Source organism: Semicossyphus pulcher, unplaced genomic scaffold, assembly GCF_022749685.1.
Source record: "Semicossyphus pulcher isolate SPU_LCO1_2020_fin unplaced genomic scaffold, fSemPul1.0.p SCAF_21, whole genome shotgun sequence".
In the NCBI taxonomy this organism is placed as follows: Eukaryota; Metazoa; Chordata; class Actinopteri; order Labriformes; family Labridae; genus Semicossyphus; species Semicossyphus pulcher.
In genome coordinates, this window is record NW_027211695.1 from 1,477,498 (window position 1) to 1,498,835 (window position 21,338).

The 21,338-nt window shown below is 45.7% G+C and overlaps 2 protein-coding genes across 2 annotated transcripts; both read left to right on the forward strand.

The window, feature by feature from the left end:
• The first annotated feature begins 657 nt into the window (after nucleotides 1–657).
• Nucleotides 658–4,383, forward strand: znf16l (zinc finger protein 16 like). Its single transcript, XM_069672530.1, has 3 exons — nucleotides 658–1,406; nucleotides 2,116–2,322; nucleotides 2,746–4,383. Exons 1-3 carry the CDS (start codon nucleotides 689–691, stop codon nucleotides 3,420–3,422), a joined length of 1,602 nt encoding a protein of 533 aa, XP_069528631.1. The 5' UTR covers nucleotides 658–688; the 3' UTR covers nucleotides 3,423–4,383.
• Nucleotides 4,384–8,229: 3,846 nt separating this feature from the next.
• Nucleotides 8,230–20,926, forward strand: LOC138600549 (NLR family CARD domain-containing protein 3-like). The gene is made up of 10 exons (XM_069671996.1): nucleotides 8,230–8,397; nucleotides 8,555–8,665; nucleotides 12,666–12,744; nucleotides 12,909–13,137; nucleotides 13,346–15,149; nucleotides 16,021–16,181; nucleotides 16,270–16,276; nucleotides 18,701–18,868; nucleotides 19,275–19,321; nucleotides 19,898–20,926. The coding sequence occupies exons 1-10, from the start codon at nucleotides 8,321–8,323 to the stop codon at nucleotides 20,449–20,451; spliced, it is 3,237 nt and encodes a 1,078-aa protein (XP_069528097.1). The 5' UTR covers nucleotides 8,230–8,320; the 3' UTR covers nucleotides 20,452–20,926.
• Nucleotides 20,927–21,338: the final 412 nt, after the last annotated feature.

Here is a 21,338-nt window from a genome sequence, read left to right on the forward strand (position 1 = left end):
CGCACTCATTCTTAGTGACTTCCTGTAAAGCATCTTTTTTCTTCTTTGGTTGTGTTCCTTTTCTTGTGTGTCAGAGATGTTTTCTGCCTGCACGTGTGTAAGTGTCACGCTGTCTGTCTGATCTCAGGTTGAATAAAGGTGAAATTAAAAAATAAATAAGAATATTTTCCACTAACTTTAGTTCTGTTTCATGAGCCTAAATGGTTGTTTATTCTATAAAGGCATTCTTCTTTATAAATCACCCGTGACTCCCGGTGGTGCTGAGCTCCGCACAAAGAGGATGATATTTCTCATCATCGAGTCGCACCGTTATATTGGTGTAGCAGTTTGTTTTCTGCTGTGAGCTGTAGAGGGCGCTACTCATGGAGGAGCATCTAAACTGTACCGCATTCAGCCATACCCCCCCTCTGTGGTGTCCGTCACTGACGTTAATTTCTAACAGTTGACTTCCGTTTGTTGCCTTCAAAATAAGAGGCTACACGTACCGGAGCTACGATCAGGCCGTTTTTTCCAATATAGTTGCTTTTATTTTGAAGACATTACATCCGGGACTCTCTTGCTATCAATGACAAATCTGACCGCTCTCTTCAGCATTATCCAAACATTAGCTAGCTGAGTAGCTGTTAGCTAGCTGGTAGCTAACTGTTAGCCGGACTCTCCAGGATCCAGACCCGGTCCGGGTGAACCCATGAGCCGCAGAAGGACACAGAGTCTGGCAGAGACTGGCCTGACTCCAGACCTCCACCCGACCTTCATGGAGCCTCCCGGGTCCTCCAGCCGGGCGGACGGGGACTTCCTGGATCTGGAGCCCGACGAGGAGCTGCTGTGCTCGGTCAGCGACATCACGGAGCACCTGGGCCGAAACATCACGGTGGTCCTGGAGACGGCTCTGTCCGAGATCCGCAAGATGGTCAGCATCCGGATCCGAGTCCTGAAGATGGAGCTCCGAGAGAAGACCGAGGAGATCCAGGTGTTAAAGGCCAGACTGGACTCGGCTCACAGGGACTGCAGGGACCCGTTCCCAGGCGGTGCCACCCTGGATCCGTCCGCAGATTCCGGCCTGAAGAAGCCGGACTGTAATAAAGCCAGCAGCGTGGACCCCCGCAGGGCTAGAGCCGTCCTGCCCGGGGTGAAGAAGGAGAACATCGACGCGATCTGCGACTACCTGATGAAGGACAAGAACTCCAGGGGGGGGCAGGACACGGACACAGACCAGAGCAGCGACAGGGAGGCCCGACCGGACCCGGACCCGCACTCCCTCCACCTGTGGCCGGACAGCGGACTGGCTGGTCCCGGGTCTGGCCCCGGAGACTCGGAGGACCTGTTCAGCATGCTCCCCTCCGGCAGTAAGAGGATTTACGACTACGAGTGGATCGCTCCGATGGAGTTCTCCTCAGACCTGAAAGGTAAACAAAGACAAGGTGTGTGGGCGGAGTCGGACAGGTGTCACTACACACCTGAGAACACCAAAGAACACGTGCAGTGTGTGTGAAGAACCCAGACACACGGAGGAACCGCTAGTCACTGTAAAATGATAATGAGGTGTGTAATGAGACTGAGTGATCAGACAGGAAGTTTACAAAAAGCTGCAGAATAAATAAAAATATTAGAACATATTTATTTACATGATAAAGAGAACAGCATCATAAACAGGCATAAACCAACTGATTAATCGACGATGAGAATGATCGTTCGCTGCAGCTGTCAGAACCACAGACTGTATAAAACATGTTATAACATGACACCGGAACAGGAAGTAGTTTCATGGGGGCAACAATCGATGTTACACCAAATGTTTTTGATCTCATTACATAAACTGACTTTTAAAGGAGACAGGACTTAATCAAAGGGTCAAAGTTCAGAACTTTATAATTAATGATTATGAATAAATCAACATGATGACATACTCTGATAATCAGACACTATTTAATAAATCTGTATTTATATTTAATATACTTTACTACCTCACTTCAGAAAGGTCAGACATTCATCACCTGCTTATTAGAACACACATACTGATCTGTCAGAGGAACACAATAACAGCAGCAGAATGATGAGTGACAGAACATCACCCAGGACTGATGATCCTCACAGTGACGTTTGTTTGTGTCCCAGTGATGAAGGAGCCCGAGGGCGAGAACAACACAGAGACCGAGGATGAGGAGGATGAAGAGGAGTCGTCGAGGAGGGAGGAGGGAGGGCTGGATCAGGTCCAGGACCCCCTGTCTCAGGTCCAGCCTGCAGAGTTCTCCATGGAGCCCCACAGCTCTCCGGGGGAGGGAGGGAGTCCTGTGGAGGAGGGGGCAGAGCGGCCTGAAACAGGTGGGTCACAGTGAGGGTCAGGTGTGTTAAAACAGGAAGAAGGTCACAGACAGACTGATGGATCAGCTGATTAACAGTCTATTAACTTTGCTGTGTTCACTGAACAACAGAAACTCTCTTATATTAAAGAAGAAACATTTATTCAGTGTTTGGAGCTTCATCAAAGGACGACAGTCACATGACAACCTTTCAGCACCGTCTCTACTTCCTCTTTTATTTTGAAAAAGTATTTTTAGAGAAATTATGTTTTATCAGCCTAAATCTGTGATAATCTACAGTCACATGACTGATGAGGGGAGGTACTTAAATTAACCAGGACCCCCTCAGAGTGACTGTTGGACGAAGCCTGGTGGCCTCAAAGAGTGTCACTCAGTACTTTTAGTTCTCAGCTGATGGAATAATGTGTGTGTGTGTGTGTTGCAGGCCCACAGTTCCCCGGTCACACCTACATCTGCTCTCTGTGTGGAACCTTCTGTCCGGACTCTGTGTTCCTGGAGGAACATGTTAAACTGATACACCTGGACTCTGCTGAAGCTCTGCAGGCGCTGCAGTCCACCTGCCCTGCGGCCCCCACCCTCACAGAGAGCAGCAGTGAGTCCAGGAGGAGCCGGGGGGCGCAGGCTGAGGCCGGGGCTCGGGGAGGGGCGGAGCCTGTGAAGAAGGAGGTGAAGATGGAGGGGGGGTACGAGTGCGGGGACTGCGGGCGGCACTTTAACTACCTGGGGAACCTGCGGCAGCACCAGCGGATCCACACGGGGGAGAAGCCCTTCATGTGCCCCGAGTGCGGGGAGCGCTTCAGACACGCCGCCCGCCTCAAGAGCCACCGCCTGGTCCACAGCGGGGCCCAGAGCCCCTTCCCCTGCCCCCAGTGCGGGAAGGGCTTCTCCGTGCTGTCCGGGCTGAAGCGGCACCAGCGCGTCCACACGGGGGAGAGTCCGTATGCCTGCCCCCAGTGCGGCCGCCGCTTCAAGGAGCTGGGGAACCTGTACACCCACCAGAGGATCCACAGCGGGGCCACGCCCTACTGCTGCCACACCTGTGGACGCAGCTTCAGACACCTGGGGACCTACAAGAGCCACCGCTGCACCCCATCACAGTGACCCCCCACAGCTGATCTAGGTCTGACATTTACAGTGTGAGTCAGAGACAGGGAGGGGTGCTGGATGTGAGGGGAGGTTTCACTCTATGTTTATGTCTTGGGGGGGCTGCAGTCTGACCTGCTGCCTGTGTTTGTATGTTCTGTCACTGTCATGACCTTTGACCTCCCATCTCACATCACTGACTGTCAGCTGATTACATGCCCTGGTCTTCAGCTGGGGGGTTCGTTCAGGAGTCCCGGAGCTGTTTTCGTGAGTCTGCAGGTTATTGGTAGACTGAAGGGTTCAGAGTTCATTCGAGGAGAGGTCACTGAGTTGTGACGTCGTGTCAAACGACATTTCCTGTCACAACGACCAAGAGAAGCAGGAAGAAACAGGAAGCAGCGAATGTTTGATACTTGAGCCTGAACTGAAACGTTTAATCCAGAATCTAAATAATGAACTAACCCATTAATGATGCAGCTGTCGCCAGTGCGGCTCTGACTTCCTGTCAGGTGTTCAAAAGCTCAGTGAGGTCAGAGGTCACGGAAACAAACTGACCAGCAGCTCCGCTCGTGTGTCAGCCTGTTTACAGTAATCTGGAACACTTCCTGTTTATCCCAGCTCTGATCATATTGCTCTCAAACAGCCGTCACAGTTTACAGACTCACATCAGTTCTCACATCGTCCGTGATATTTCCAGTGTTCTGTGAATGATTGTATTCCAGGAGACGATGTTTCGTTGGGTCACGAGGCCGACTGTTCAAAGACTTTCATCTGATGCTATCCAGGATCAGCTCATCCAGCTTCCTATTGTCCAGGTTTTTCAAAATAAAACTGGACTGGATCAACCTGATCCAGAAACAGACTTTCAAGATAACCAAAAATCAGCAGTGTTCTAAATGAGACTACACACTTTGTCCACAGGGGGCGCCAAAACCCACACAATGAAACAGCTGCTTTACATTAAATATTTCTTGTTTGATTTTGATGCTGTTTGGTGGATTTCTTTATGATGTTAACTTTATCTACTGTCACTGTGGAGATATACAAAATATAAAAATGTCTTCAGGCCTTCAGTGGATTGGTCCAAATATGAAACCCATGAATGGAACAGAAACTTCTGCCACGTTGATTCAATCCAAACATTTGATCCACAATAAATCTCACTGTTTACCGCCAAAATAAAGGTACAGCTAACAGCTAACGGCTAACATGAAGGTCTGATCCCTGCAAAGAATGACGAGTGAAACAATGTGTGGAGAGTTTCAGATGCTTTGTGGCTTGAGACAAACTTTCTCTCAGATTATCTGCTGATTTCTGCCTTTTCTTAGTGTCCAACATGTGGACAGCAACTCCCATGATCCCACGCTCCTTCATGACATCACAATCAATGTGTGACTTCATGTTGACCCTCCAGGACACCCTGCCCTCACCTCCCTGTGAGAACACACCTTTTAATGCAGCAGTGTGACAGCAGTGCCCTCGTGTGGACTGACGGTGTAACTACAGTCACTGCTGCTGCTCCAGTCTGTGCTGATCAGAGTTTTTACTGTCATGTTCCACATGTTGGGTATTTATTGATTGATGAGTTTATTTGTCAGGGACAATGCAAACACCTTGTGGCAGGTTACAGTAACATGAGACATAGAGGGTTTCTAACCAAGGCTTATCTGTGACCCCTGACCCTGGTTAGGCTGTTCTACTCAAAGGTCAGTACAAGTCATGTTTAAATAGAGCTCATGCTGAAGGTTGATTCTCAAACATGATTATTAAATTTGATACGTTTGTCTGTTTGGAGACTGAACAGAAGAAAACATCTCATGAGTCTGTTTAATCAGCTGACAATTCTTTACATCCACTGATCCATCATGATGTCGACTCAGACAGACAGTCATGATAAAGTCAGGATGAGCAGTAGGACTGGAACATGTGGAACATAACCATGATGTAAACATGACGTCTGAGGGCCGACAGGAAGACGAGCAGGAAACAGAACGAGCCATCAGACTGTTTCCTGCTTCAGGACTTTCTACTTTCACTTTGTCCTGTTGTGACGCAGATCTGTTCTCCGTGTTGAAGCTTTGGTGAGTCACACTTTTCTCTGTTTTAAAGACTCAGATTAATTCAAGTGTAACAACAGCTGGATGCTAACAGTTAGCAACCGGGCTCACTGGCTGCTCTGAGAGCAGATAGTGTGCTGGGATCAGACCACTGCTCCTTCCTCTGCTCGATACAGGGACAGAGCTGCGCCTTTATCTTACCCTGCTAACAATGATAATGCTAACAGTTAGCAACCGGGCTCATTAGCTGCTCTGAGAACAGATAGTGTGCTGGGATCAGACCACTGCTCTTTCCTCTGCTCGATACAGGGACAGAGCTGCGCCTTTATCTTACCCTGCTAACAATGCTAATGCTAACAGGACAGGAGGAGGGGGAGACTGTCCACATCAGACACTAAACTGCAGTTTAAATTATTGAAATAACTGGTGAAAGTAAACAAAGAATAAATATCCAAAGAGCACATACGAAGACAAAATGGCGGCAAAGCAAGTCAGTGAGACACTTCCTGTTTCCACAGTGTGACCTGAGTGTGTCAGCAGATCTCTTGTGGCTCTGACGCACTTAAACACACAACATCAGAGCTGCACTGAAGCTGTCTGAACGCTCACTGTGTGACTACAGGGACAATCATTCAGCCTGAGCTCAGTGTCATGTTGGACGTGCAGCTCTGAAACAGGACTGACTTTGTATTCATGTTTGAAACATACAAATCATCACAGGATCGTCTCATGGTTTTGTCTTCAGTCTGTACTGTATGGCGTCATTTCAGTGCCAAAAATCCGCGCGCATAAAAACCATGATCAGCGCGCATAAAGACCAACTCTCTGCGCGCTCGCCGTCACTTTCTGCGCGCTCGTGGTCTCTGTGTATACGCTCGCTGTCACTCTCTGTGTCTTCTACTCGCTCGGCTTGGCTGAGTTTTGGCACTTTGGGGGCGCACATTGAATAGACGGCCCCGCAACCCCCCCTCCTTTCTGATTGGTCACTTTAAACGCCTACTGTCTCCAGGTCAGAGCCAATCCGAGGCAGAGTAGGGCGGGTCATCATTGCGGTTGGCAGAATTTGATTGCGGATCGAGATGTCAGAGAAAAAAGAGGTAAGTTGAGGAACAGGCAGATATTTAAATTTAAATGTATTGAACAGCTTGGGAGTAATTGTGATAGTTTATTGACTTGCTACAAGGGAGAATGGAGGCTCTCTTCCTCCAGTAAATCATGCAAATTAAATCTTTTAAATCTTTTTTCTTTCCTTGTTTGTCTATTTTTAAAAACTTTTTTTTTTATTCATTTATTAAAAAGTTGTATATGTAAATATAGAATGTATGCAGCAATGTGGAACTATTTTTTCTCTTTCCCCCGTCTGCTGTTGTGCTCCTTTACACAAGAGTAGACCCACCTGAACCCGCTTCTGCTTACTTCATATCAGGACTGCAGGATTATCATGTGGGCCTAATTGTTGATGTTATAATTGCAAATATAATTTCAATTTAGTAGAACTATAATTAATGACAGAATATCAATAGAATTAATTAATAGGATTTTAATATGATTTAAAAGAACAGATTTACGTTACTGTAAACACCCCAGATTAAAGTAAATTAAGGGTTGACCAGACGTCCCAGTTTATCTGGCACAGCCCCATCATGCTGTTATAGGCTAGCATTGTATATCTGCCTGTTCCTCAACTTACCTCTTTTTTCTCTGACATCTCGAGCAATCAAATTCTGCCAACCGCAATGATGACCCGCCCTACTCTGCCTCGGATTGGCTCTGACCTGGAGACAGTAGGCGTTTAAAGTGACCAATCAGAAAGGAGGGGGGGTTGCGGGGCCGTCTATTCAATGTCCGCCCCCAAAGTGCCTAAACTCAGCCAAGCCGAGCGAGTAGAAGACACAGAGAGTGACAGCGAGCGTATACACAGAGACCACGAGCGCACAGAGTGACGGCGAGCGCGCAGAGAGTTGGCCTTTATGCGCGCTGATTATGGTTTTTATGCGCGCGGATTTTTGGCACTGAAATGACGCCATAGTACTGACTTCTGCTCTGCACGCGCTCCTTTAGGTCAAAGTCCTGTCAGCTGCAGAAGCAGAAGTGCACAGGGTGACAGTTTGACTATAAACGCTCTATGAGAACATGACTCCTGCTGCTCATGTGTATGCACTGTTTCACTGTCAGCGTCATTCATGGAAGCTTCTGGTCACTTCATGAGGTCCAATAAGCTCCTGCAATGAAGCCTCCTTTGATTGGATCAAACCTGATTGATGTCAGAACAAAGTGAGACGTTTGAGCAGAACAACACGTTCAGACGGAGTTGAAATAAAGACGTTACAAGTCCATTCAACGAAGACACACCTGCTTCTTCTTCTGCTCCTCTTTCAGCCCACATGGCTCCTGGTGACTCACAGGCTGAATGTTGAAGGAAGTTATTAGAAGAAGTGTAGAAATGTTGTCGGGCTAACTCAACTGTCGGCACGGCTCCAGTTAAACTGTTGCCAGGCAGAGTTTGTGATGTCAGCTCTCCTTTCTGATTGGTTCATAACGGCTCATTTCTGACTGTTACACGACTTGAATCCGTAATCTTTACACACACGTTACAAACTGCACACGTCACTGTGGTCCAGGGATCTTTATGGGAACATGACCTGTAGATCAGAATGTGTGTAAAATATTGACATGTTAAACAGCAGTTCTTCCTTCAGCCTCACATCAGGTGGACTGATGAAGGTGAATCATCTCCATCTTCTCTCTGTGTTTCCTCCACAGCTGAAGCTCAGAGTCTCTGTGACTGGATGTGACTGCAGCAGCTGAACTCTGTCACTGTTGTAGCGACACAGCTCTGCCAGCAGGGGGCGCTCTGCTATGGATCAGTGTGAGGACACAGAGGAGGGAGCCCCTCCCTCTAAAAGCTCTCTGTGTGGGGAACAGGAAGCTCTGAGGTGAGATGAGGATCTCTAACTGTCCATGACTCTCCTCCATGTCACAGCTCAGCACTCACATCACTGCACCATCATCACTCACACTCACTGTCACACCTGCTGCTGAACAGGTGAGTAACAGCTCACTGTAACTAATAATGTTGTTTGTTTGTATCAGGATGCAGCAGCAGAGACCAGACTCTCCTGGACCCAGCTGTGTGTCCATGAAGAGTGACCAGTCTAAGGGTCGACCTATGAACTTTGAAGGTGACCAACCTGCTGATGGAAGGTAAGAAATATAAAATAAATATATATCTCTAAAATAAAACCCCTGCTGAGAAAAGGCTCATGCCCTGGTCCAGAGCTTCATTGTGTGCTCTCTATGTTTACGCTTTAATGGAAACATTGTGTATTTATAATCCCTGTTGAAGAGTGGACCCCAGTTACATCACTCCGTACGCTGTTTAAAGAATGAATAATTACAGGACAAAGGGAGGGATGTGACTGTTACACTCTGAAGACACCTCTTATTATTGTCCCTTTGATAGCTGATAAAAATCAGCTCTTCTTCTCTTCTTGCTCCTTCTTAGTCGTGTTTATCCGCTCAAACTACTCTGAAACCTTTTGGAGTTTTTCTTCTTTAACTTTCCCTGAAGTCACATATCAGTTTGGCAGAGAAGGCCTGTTGTTAAACTGTCTCTTGCACCTCATTAAAGCTGATTCTGTAGTAAGCTGGTATAGTTTGTCCAATCGCAGTACTTTGAGAAGATTCAGAAAAGGTTAGTGAGGTGAGAGGTGCGTACAGATACACCTGCCTTTAAACGACTGATCTGCAGGTAAATCATAGAGGCTTTCTACTGACCTGTGGTGGATACTTCAGGGCCAGCTCATCTCCATCCACCTGTTAAACACAGCCCTTCACCGGGTGTTACCCAGCTGGAGAGCCGTCACTGCCATAGTTTAGAGCCATGCAGATCGCTGGACCTCAGAGGAGAAAGTTCCTGTGAGACAACAAGGAGCCACAAAACGTCCCATGCTGCTGTGAGAAAAAGCTGAAATGTAAAGGGTTTAGATCAACATGTCGGTGCAGCCGGTGGAGATGAAGATGACCTGGCAAGTAACTGGGACAACTTTAGAGCAGAATTTGAGGACTTTTCACTCGCATCAGGATTGGCTGAAAAATCAGCTGAAGTGCAGGCTGCAACTTTGAGGAGAGTGATGGGCAGCGAATGTCGCCATAAATACAAGCATAATTCAGGCATCACAGCAGAGCAGGCTAAAGATGCAGTCGCGATTCTCAATGCACTGGAGAGATATTTTAAGCCAGCGAGTAATGTCATATTAGAGCGATATGTTTTTAGAAACTGCAAACAGGAGGAAGGTGAGCCGATTGATGTCACAAATTGAAGACACAAAGCTGATAGCACTCATGGAGCGGTGCAGACAAGTTAAACTGTGACTGAGTCAAGAAGAAGCTGCAGTTCAAGGTCAAAGAGGTCAAGTTCCATGGACACATTCTGTCAGCAGAGGGACTCAGGGCAGACCCAGACAAGATCAGGGCAATCCAGGAAATGCCCCTCCCCACTGATGCTAAGGCAGTGCTGCGGTTCATGGGGTTCATGACCTACCTCGCAAAGTTTATGCCACGCCTCTCTGAGGTATGTGAGCCACTACGTAGACTACTAGACAAGGATGTGGCATGGCACCGGCTACCTAAGCATGAAGCAGCGGTTGAGGCGATCAAGTGACTGGTCACAGCAGCCCCGATTTTGAGATACTATGACGTGACGAGGCCAGGCACCATCCAGAGTTATGTAACTCAGAACAAAGCCCAATTTGCATGGCATGGGCAGCCCGACTGGGTCAATACAGACTGTGGATCCCAGTTTGACTGTGAAAAATTCAGGAAGTTTGCAAAGGAATGGTACTTTTAACTTTGAAATGTAATCACCTAGACACCCAAAGTCTAATGGGAAAGCTGAGTCAGCTGTGAAGATAGAAAAGAACCTGTGCAAGAAAGCAGACAGTGCAGGTAATGACCCTTGAATTGCCATTCTGCAATGGAGAAACACACCTACAGAGGGCATGCGCAGCAGTCCAGTGCAAAGACTGATGGCTCGGAGACTACAGACTTCTCTTCCCGTCTCTGACGCATTCTTAGAGCCAAGCATTGTCAAAGGAATTCCTGAAAAGCTGCAGGCTAAACACCAAATAGCCAAATTCTGGTATGACAAGTCAGCCAGAGATTTGCCAGAGCTGACTATTGGTCAAGATATCAGAATGAAGCCTCTACCTGGAGACAGGACTGCCAGATGGAGGAGAGGAGTATGCCTTCAACAGGTGGGCCCCAGATCATACCTGGTGGATGTAGAGGTGACATTCTATGGGTGCAATTGGGTGGACCTGAGTCCCGCAGAGGGGGAGGCGCTCAGACACCAACACAGAGCAACACAGCAAGCTGCACAGTGGCCCAGCCCAAAAGACAACAGACAAGGAAAAGGACAATGACACTGTGGATAAGGAAAAAATCTGCCAAGAACTCACGCCAGTCAGGCAGACTGACCTACCTCAGCCCATAAGCAGCTCACCACCCACAGCACACACAGACCACTATAAGACAAACAGTGGCAGGCTGGTGAAAGCACCAAAGAGACTGGACCTATAGAAAGGACCTGGTTCTGTTTTATACAGACTGTTTTCAGTTTTGAGATTTTGAGAAAAAAAAAAAGTTACAAATGTTGATAAGGGGGAAAAGGGAATTTGTAAAATGTCCGAGCAGATGACACATCAAACACGGTGTTTCGTCATACATTGGAGGTACGTTGGCGGTTTTAGTTAGTTAGTTAGTTAGTTAAGTTATTGGTAACTATAAAAAGGGAGATGTTACAGGTGGTTGTTGGGCTAAGAGCCCCTCTAGTGTTGTGTTCATGTACATCCCAGCAGGCAACAGCTATGCAGGACGACTGCCCCTGCCTTTTTTTTGTAACAATACAGTTCTACAGTTCATACACACCTGCTGTAGCCTCTGTGAGGTTATTCATCAAAACAACAAAAAATCCAAGAGAGAAAAACACAAAAAGCCACACGGAAAATCCACACTGGTAACACTGAAAGTTTCAGGATAAAAGAGGATGAACTGACACTGAGACAGGGGAGCACAGAGACTAAATAAACTTGGAGGTGAGGCTAATCAGACACAGGTGAGACAATCAAGGGAGCAGGTGAAAACAGTAGCCTAAGGGAAGGGTACATAATCAAACAAGCAGGAAACACACAAAGGTCAAGGAAGTAATAGGGAGCTGGTGTGAAGTGATGATTCAGTAATGATGACCTCAATTAGCAAATACTCCCTCTGAGTGAATGTTCATGAAGTCATCATTTACAAATGAGTATTAAGACGTGAGCACATCTTTCGATGTCAAACCCAACTTTTTTCAGTGGTCAGCAAAAATAAGGGAATTGGCCTCGCTGTTCCAGTAGTTTTGGGCAGGACTGAATAATCACTGCAGTTACCTGACCTTCCCGGTCACTTGCTCACCTGTCTTTATTTCCCTCATCAGCCTTATTCTGAACATACTGGACCATTTCTGTTATTCCAATGAATGTTTATATTCATGCTGTTTGCTTTGTTTCTGTCTCTGTTTATATTTTGCTATTGTAGTCTTCGTGCTTGAACCTTGACCTGCCTGCCTACCTGTCTGTAAACCATCAAATTCACAATAAAGTGTTTGGGTTCTTCCCTGCTACCGGTTCTCCCAGCCCTGTGAGACCCAGAAGACACTACATCTGATTATTTCATGACTTGATTATGAGACATTTGGAGGAAGTCTTCTACCAAGGAGATTAGAAAGGCAGCTCTGTCTATGGCAAACAGGGAAGTGTCTTCTAAGGCTTGGCTGAGGAAATCAGACAGCTGACCCAGTGATCCTGGTGGCTCAGTGAAGTCCAGCAGTGTGACTGCTTTGTGAAGTGATTAGCTAAGAAAGCCTCTACATCCAACATCCACAGTTACACAGCCTGAGCTCCTTCTCTGTGTCAGACTCTGCTCTAACATCTTCTGTCATTAGAGCCTTCTTCTCTTCTGGAGGTCTTTTCTTCTCAGGGTTAATAAGCTCAAATATGATCATCTACTGAGTGGCTTCTGATCGTGGGATTTAGGCCATGGTCATGTTGGTGTAATGGTGCTTTTAAACCACCTACATTCATGCTCTGTGATGTCATACTGCTGTCAGAACACCTTTTGTAATCTGTGTCAGTAAATGTCCTTAAACTTGATGTTTCCTCCACAGAGTTCAACAGGAGAGCCCAGAGGTTCACAGAGATCAGTCAGCCCAGCAGCATCAAACCGACCTGGACTCCACATTTATGGTGTGTACAACAGACTTTATACAATGAGCTACATGAACCACAGATTTAATGCTAAGCTATCATTCTGTCTCCATGCTGTTCTGTTCTGAACAGCAGGCCTTCAGACTGACTGATGAATCACTCGTTGTGTTCTACCAGTTTAAATGTTTCTCACTCTGTTCCAGCTGCTGGAGGAGAACATCTGCACATTTGTGAAAATAGAGCTGAAGAGAATCCAGAGGGTTCTGAGTCCAGATTACCCAGCATGCCTAGAGAGTCAGGAGGAGGACGAGGAGGTTCTGGACAGTAAGGAGGAGGAGCAGAGGAGGAGCAGCAGAGAGGCATTTGTGAAGATCACTCTGCACTTCCTGAGGAGAATGAAGCAGGAGGAGCTGGCTGACTGTCTGCAGAGCAGTAAGAGAGTTTTTACAGATTACAGGTTTTTTTGGACATTTCCAAACGCTGCTTTAATATGTTGCACAGATCTGTATCAGATCAGATCATGATTGTTCCTAATGAGCTGAAAAAGCTGAGGACGAAGTCAAACTACACAGCCACACTTTATTATTAAGATCATCTGCAGGATTCACCTTTTGACATCATTTGTTGTTTGTTCATTCAGGAACTGTTGCTGCAGTGAGCCGACAGAAACTCAAGTCTAACCTGAAGGAGAAGTTCCAGTGTGTGTTTGAGGGGGTCACTAAAGCAGGAAACCCAACCCTTCTGAATCAGATCTACACAGAGCTCTACATCACAGAGGGAGGGACTGGAGAGGTCAATGATGAACATGAGGTCAGACAGATCGAATCAGCATCCAGGAAACCAGACAGACCAGAGACAACCATCAGACAAGAAGACATCTTTAAAGCCTCACCTGGAAGAGACGAACCAATCAGAACAGTGATGACAAAGGGAGTGGCTGGCATTGGGAAAACAGTCTTAACACAGAAGTTCACTCTGGACTGGGCTGAAGACAAAGCCAACCAGGACATACAGTTCATGTTTCCCTTCACCTTCAGAGAGCTGAATGTGCTGAAAGAGAAGAAGTTCAGCTTGGTGGAACTTGTTCATCACTTCTTCACTGAAACCAAAGAAGCAGGAATCTGCAGGTTTGAAGAGTTCCAGGTTGTGTTCATCTTTGACGGTCTGGATGAGTGTCGACTTCCTCTGGACTTCCACAGCAATGAGATCCTGACTGATGTCACAGAGTCCACCTCAGTGGATGTGCTGCTGACAAACCTCATCAGAGGGAAACTGCTTCCCTCTGCTCACCTCTGGATAACCACACGACCTGCAGCAGCCAATCAGATCCCTCCTGAGTGTGTTGACATGGTGACAGAGGTCAGAGGGTTCACTGACCCTCAGAAGGAGGAGTACTTCAGGAAGAGATTCAGAGATGAGGAGAAGGCCAGCAGAATCATCTCCCACATCAAGAAATCCCGAAGCCTCCACATCATGTGCCACATCCCAGTCTTCAGCTGGATCACTGCTACAGTTCTGGAGGACGTGTTGAAGACCAGAGAGGGAGGAGAGCTGCCCAAGGCCCTGACTGAGATGTACATCCACTTCCTGGTGGTTCAGTCCAAACTGAAGAACATCAAGTATGATGGAGGAGCTGAGACAGATCAACACTGGAGTCCAGAGAGCAGGAAGATGATTGAGTCTCTGGGAAAACTGTCTTTTGCGCAGCTGCAGAAAGGAAACCTGATCTTCTATGAGTCAGACCTGACAGAGTGTGGCATCGATATCAGAGCAGCCTCAGTGTACTCAGGAGTGTTCACACAGATCTTTAAAGAGGAGAGAGGACTGTACCAGGACAAGGTGTTCTGCTTCATCCATCTGAGCGTTCAGGAGTTTCTGGCTGCTCTTCATGTCCATCTGACGTTCATCAACTCTGGTGTCAATCTGATGTCAGAAGAACAAAATAAGTCTTTGTGGTCTAAATTATTCAGAGAAAAATCTGATCCAACGTGTTTCTACCAGAGTGCTGTGGACCAGGCCTTACAGAGTCCAAATGGACACCTGGACTTGTTCCTCCGCTTCCTCCTCGGTCTTTCACTAGAGACCAATCAAAATCTACTAAGAGGTCTGTTGATACAGACAGGAAGACACTCAAAGACCAATCAGGAAACAGTCCAGTATATCAAGACAAAGATCAGTAAGAATCTGTCTGCAGAGAAAAGCATCAATCTGTTCCACTGTCTGAATGAACTGAATGATCGTTCTCTAGTGGAGCAGATCCAACAGTCCCTGAGATCAGGACGTCTCTCCACAGAGAAACTGTCTCCTGCTCAGTGGTCAGCTCTGGTCTTCATCTTACTGTCATCAGAAAAAGATCTGGACGAGTTTGACCTGAAGAAGTTCTCTGCTTCAGAGGAGGCTCTTCTGAGGCTGCTGCCAGTGGTCAAAGCCTCCAACAAAGCTCTGTAGGTGTACACATAACTTCAGGGGTCCATACTATGAAGCAACTTCTACATACCCATGGTCTCTGTTACTGATCTGGTTTCACTTAACCTGACAAAGGTGATCACGACAAGTGGTCACACGATGCTTGTTATTAACTCGACAAGTCAACCCAGGGTTTCTATGGGCAGAGTTAACATAAAAGGGGTGGAGTCTGCAGCGAATGACCAATCACACACAGGGACAAGTCTGACATCAACTGTAGTATCGCTGCTCCATCATCAGAGCACGATATAGCCTATTGACTATACTAACACCTGTGTATTAGATTGAATCAATACGTTGCTCAGATGTACTTTTGTGGCGTTCACGACAGACGTATTCTTTCAGCCTCGGCCGTATCAAACAGAATTATGGGGCACTTAGAAATAAATAGAAAAGCACAATTTAAAGCAGTAAGAATGCTAACTTTCATATCTTGTAAAGACAACAAGTACTTCATGCTTCAGAGCTGTGATCAGGCTGTGTAGACGTATATCAGTAAAGCTAGATGAATCTTTAATGAATATATTTCATGCAGACGGTAAACAGGAAGTGTTCTACTGCTCTGTCTCCCTGCTCCCTCGCCACCTGCTCTCAGAGCTCCTGATATAAGAGACCTGGTCAGTAGGTAGTGCTTAGTACAGGTTGATTTCTTATCTCCAACATCACCTGCTGATCTGCCCCAGTAAGAATTGAACCATCTTCATAGTGCTGAAAACCCTGAGTTAACCCTGAAGCTACCTCGAAAAAGGCAAATCCCGTTTTGTAGCATACCCCCAGGTTTAATGTAGCTTTTCTTTATTCAGACAAAGTGACTATGTTTTATGTTTGTTTTGTCTTGATTCTTTTCAGGCTGAGTGGCTGTAATCTGTCAGAGAGGAGCTGTGAGGCTCTGTCCTCAGTCCTCAGCTCCTCTAGTCTGAGAGAGCTGGACCTGAGTAACAACAACCTGCATGATGCAGGAGTGGAGCTGCTGTCTGCTGGACTAAAGACTCCACACTGCAGACTCTCAGGTTGGTGTGCAGCTGTTTAAAATAATGACCTTCTGAGTTCTTTATAAATCAAATATCTAATGGATTTGGAAACTCTGGTCTCAGACAGTTCTTGAGTTTTGTTCATCTGGACTCAAATGTGTGTGTCTGAACAGAATCATCCCCTTAACAGATCTAATGAGCCAATGATGATGGGTGGATGGTGCATACACTTAAAAATAAAGAGTCTTTTCTCCAGGCTCTACAGGCCAGTACATCTTCTGACATACACACAGCAACAAAGAGATAGAGAAAACTGACTTATGGTTACAATGAAAATAAAGAAAGTTGAAATATAAGCAATTAAAAGTAGAGGTCGACCGATAGTGGATTTTTAAAGGCCGATATAATAACGATAGTTTGTACGAGGATAAAGCCGATAGCCGATTAATCGCCTGATATCTCCCTACCCCACAAAAAAAAATTAATTAAATTAAATTAAATTTTGTTATTTATTTGACACAGACTTTCAGTTAAACAGTTATGTGTACGGATGTAATAAAGATAAAGATTGTTCATTTAAATTAGAACAGAACATGAATCTCAAAAAGTAATCAATAACTACATAAATAAAATAAGTAGTAAAGAAAATATAATCTGCAGATGAACATCTAACTCAAACTGTTGTGCCCACATTGTGCCTTTCCTCAGCAGAATAGTCCCATAGAGGGACTGTGTTTCCTCCAGCTGCCATCTAATGTAAGAAACAAGAAACATGTAAATCTATTCAATATAACTATTCATTAAATAGGCTATCAAATAGATAATGTATATATATATATATATATATATAACTTTATTATTTACTTTTATAAATTTAATATTTATTTCAATCTACATGAATGATTTAAGTTGCACTTTATTAATCCTTTTTAAATTGAAATGATGCTGCAGTTGTTTTCTTAAAGTTGCTGGTTTAATAAAAATCTTTCTGATAAAGTAAAGTTTCACTAAAGTTACAAATGAATGGTTATTATCATCACGGAAGCTTTCTGGCATATTTGGGAGAAAAAAATAGAAACACTAATTCAGCAGAAACAACTCAAGTAGCATCAAAGAAGTTACCATCAGAATCTTATATAGAAAGCAAATGTATCGCCCCTGCGTCAGTCTCTGGCTCTTTCCCTTTAACTTTACCTACACATTGTTGTTCACAACAGTTTGTGTTGACGCCGTGACGTGCTTTACTCCTACAGCAGCCTTATGCAAACGCCGGTTTTTAATAAACCTGTTTTTTGCCACTTGGACTTTGATAGTAAGTACGGAGAGTTTCCTGAAGTGTGATCTGCTGGATTACATCGTTGGAAAGATGTTGGATTTGTTTACATGGCGATGCGCTCCGTGGCGTGTATCAGGCCAGATGCTGCACGTCCCGTTACATTTTTAAATACCACTCTTACAAACTATTAGTGTTTGTGCACATTACCGGAGTGAGAAGGATCATAAAAAGTGTGATTTCATGTCATGAATGGACAGCTGGCGTTACGTGGTTGGATTATTTAGAAGAGAGAACGCCAAATTGGTAAGTAATTTAAGAAAATTAAACAGTTAAATTATTTACTCTCCTCCCTGCCTGCCCGTCTTATATCGTGGAGAGCTGATATTGTTGCGTTATATTCCAGAGATAACTTTTGTGGGGAGAAATAAACTGAAACGAGTCAGATATAATATGAATCACGTACCACCTGTCAGCTGTTCCCCGGTACAGCAAAGGTTTAGCCCCCACCCACCCCTCTCATGGTCTCCACGTACGAGTGGCATTTCATGGTTTTCTAACAGTTGTTCAGAGTATCCTCGGGAGTTGCACACGCAAACTTTTCAGCAAAAGTGCCCCTCAAATGATCAGATATGATCCAATTAGTTGTGCTAGGCTTGCACTCACTGCTAGCCAAATTGTAGCCAGCTTGCTAACCAGAGACAGCAGCATGAGCTCGGCAGAAAAGCAGTGAAAGTTAACGATAGTCTAATTCATTAATAATGCAATACTATAAACAACAACCTGATCATGATCATAATTTGTGAATAAAGCTGTGTTATAAAGTTAACTTTAAGTAATTATCCCAGGTACCTGCATTACCTGTATGTCACGTACAGAGACTCCATTAAAAAGGCGAATGCACCCGATGTACGTACCAGCCTGAGGCTGCGCAGCCATCGGCCACTATCGGAGCCCACATCCGCCGATGATAATAGTTTTTAATAAGTCCTATCGGGGCCGATTAATCAGCCAAAACAATCAATCGGTCAACCTCTAATTAAAAGTGTAAAAATGATCAAAGAAGTAGGACTGATAATAGTTGTAGCAGTTGGAGTCCAGCAGGTGGACAGCAGTAGGCGGTCTCAACAATCATCCACAGGAAGCTACGAGACAAAAGAGGCAAACAACAACAAAAGCTCTGAGGAATATATAAAGTCAGTAACACGCATTAGAGGACATGAACGATTACAGGCAATCCTTACTCACCTGGAAACTGTGTGTGTGTGTGTGTGTGTGTGTGTAGTCTGTCAGGCTGTCTGATCACACAGGAAGGCTGTGCTTCTCTGGCCTCAGCTCTAAGCTCCTCCCACCTGAGAGAGCTGGACCTGAGCTACAATCATCCAGGAGAACCAGGAGAGAAGCTGCTGTCTGCTGGACTGAAGGATCCACACTGCAGACTGAAGACACTGAGGTACATTCAGTCACTTTCCCACCTCCTCTTCACTCCTGAAAATGTGCCCACATTACCCAGAGGAGCTGCATGTGAGAACACAAATTTCTGAATCAGCTGACCTGGACTTTAATCAGACTTTAACCTGCCCGCCCCCCCGAGCACACAGTGTTTGATGTACAGGTTAGCCGGTGTGTGAGCACAGAAGGTAACTGTCTGCTGTGTTCACAGTGAGCAGGCGGGCGGGGTGATGATGGCGTTCATGTTGAGCAGAGTTTCTCTGCTTTGTAATCTTTACTGCTCGTCTGAATGTTTTATCCCACTCTGTCTTTGCATGTTCGTCCAATCGCATGTAGCATTGATATCAACACAAAGCTTCATCATCAGGGTGAGCACATGTGAACACAGCTCCTGTTTCTTCCTTCAGGTTGGACCATGGTGGACGGCACAGACTAACACCTGGTCTGAGGAAGTGTGAGTGTGTTTTAAGTTTGATTCATGAGAACACAGCTGCACATGCTCAGTGATGAGTTTCACTCAGGATTTAGTTTCTCTCAGAGGCTGGAAAGATGTTAAAATTCAACCAACTAATTTCAAATCTACAAACTGAACAGAGTGAGCTCAGAGATCTAAACTGATCAATACATGTAATCAGATCCATGTGAAGCAATAATCAATCTGTTCTGAGTGTGTTCTTACACTCAGTCTGGAGCCTTGTGGACTAAAGAATCCAGACTGTCAGGAAACTTTGAGCAGCAGACGGCAGTTTAAATTTGAGGTGTAAAGGTCTGAACTTTGTGCTGAATGTGACCTCTGAGGTGGAGCTCATCACAGTCTGAGACAGCAGATGGTTCACAGCTTCTTAGTGCTGCAGTGGAGGATGATGGTTTTATTAGGATCACTGGATTGTATGATGTCAGAGCTGTCAAATATTACTCTCAGCTGAATATGAATGTAAGTTTGATTGACTCTCAGTAACTGTCAGTAAAGTTGTTCTTGAATGAACAGATGATAACCTGCAGCTGTGTCGTGTCTCCTTCTCTCCATCAGACGCCTGTGAGCTGGAAGTGGACACAAACACAGTGAACAGAAAACTCAAACTGTCTGACAACAACAGGAAGGTGACACGGGAGGAGGTTCAGTCATACCCTGATCATCCAGACAGATTTGACACCTGGCCTCAGCTGCTGTGTAGGACTGGTCTGACTGGTCACTGTTACTGGGAGGTCGAGTGGAGCGGAAGGGTTAAAGTATCAGTGAGTTACAGAGGAATCAGCAGGAGAGGAGGCAGTGAGCACTGTGTGTTTGGATGTAATGATCAGTCCTGGAGTCTGTCCTGCTCTGATGGTGGTTACTCTGTCTGGCACGGTAACAGAAGAACACAACTCCCTCTCTCCTCCTCCTCCTCCTCCTCCTCCTCTGGTAGAGTAGCAGTGTATGTGGACTGTCCTGCCGGCACTCTGTCCTTCTACGGAGTCTCCTCTGACACACTGACCCACCTCCACACCTTCAGCACCACCTTCACTGAACCTCTGTATCCTGGGTTTACAGTGTGGTCTTTTGGTTCCTCAGTGTCTCTGTGTAGGTCAGAGGAACTCTGCTGACTGAACTGAAGGCTTAAATCAAGAAGAAACTGGACTTGGTTGAAGAGGTCCACTAACCAAACGTTGTTGTGGAGGGACCTGGTGATGTCAGACAGCAGAAAGTATGATCCTCACATGACCGTATAACTTGTCAGCTTCACTCTCCGTGGAACATTGATTCTTCTGAATCCAGTGAAGAACATTTAGAAAGAAAGGAATGATCTTGTACGTAGTGTAAAATGTAGTATCCTGTTCCCTGAGCTGGACAAGCCTGATATCTGTATGTGCCTTTTTCTACTCTTCTATCAACACAGTGTGCACTCTTTCAAAATAAAAGTCTTTATTAGCTTGATTTCCGTGTTTTTATGAAGTTGGGGTAAAACATATTTTGTGTTATAACAACTTTGATAGAAGGATGAAAAACGTTCCTCTGTTCTCCTCCTGAGGCCGATTCACACAGCCTGCGTGAGCAGCCGTCATGGTGTTCAGACATTGTTGCTGCAGAGAGGGATTTACATACAATAGCAAAAATTACTATAAGCAGAGAGAGAGAGAGAGAGAGAGAGAGAGAGAGAGAGAGAGAGAGAGAGAGAGAGAGAGAGAGAGAGAGAGAGACCTACACACAGCAACAAAGAGAAGAGAGATGTTCTGCTGGGAAACCTTGGGTCCTACCATTCATGTGGATGTTACTTTGACACATACCACCTACCTAAACATTGCTGCACACTGAGTTCACCCCTTCACAGTATTCCCTAATGGTAGTGGCCTCTTTCAGCAGGATAACGTGCCCTGCCACACTGCAATCATGGTTCAGGAATGGTTTGAGGAACACGATGAGTTCAAGGTTTGACTCGGCCTCCAAATTCCCCAGATCTCAATCCAATGGAGCGTCTGTGGGATGAGCTGGA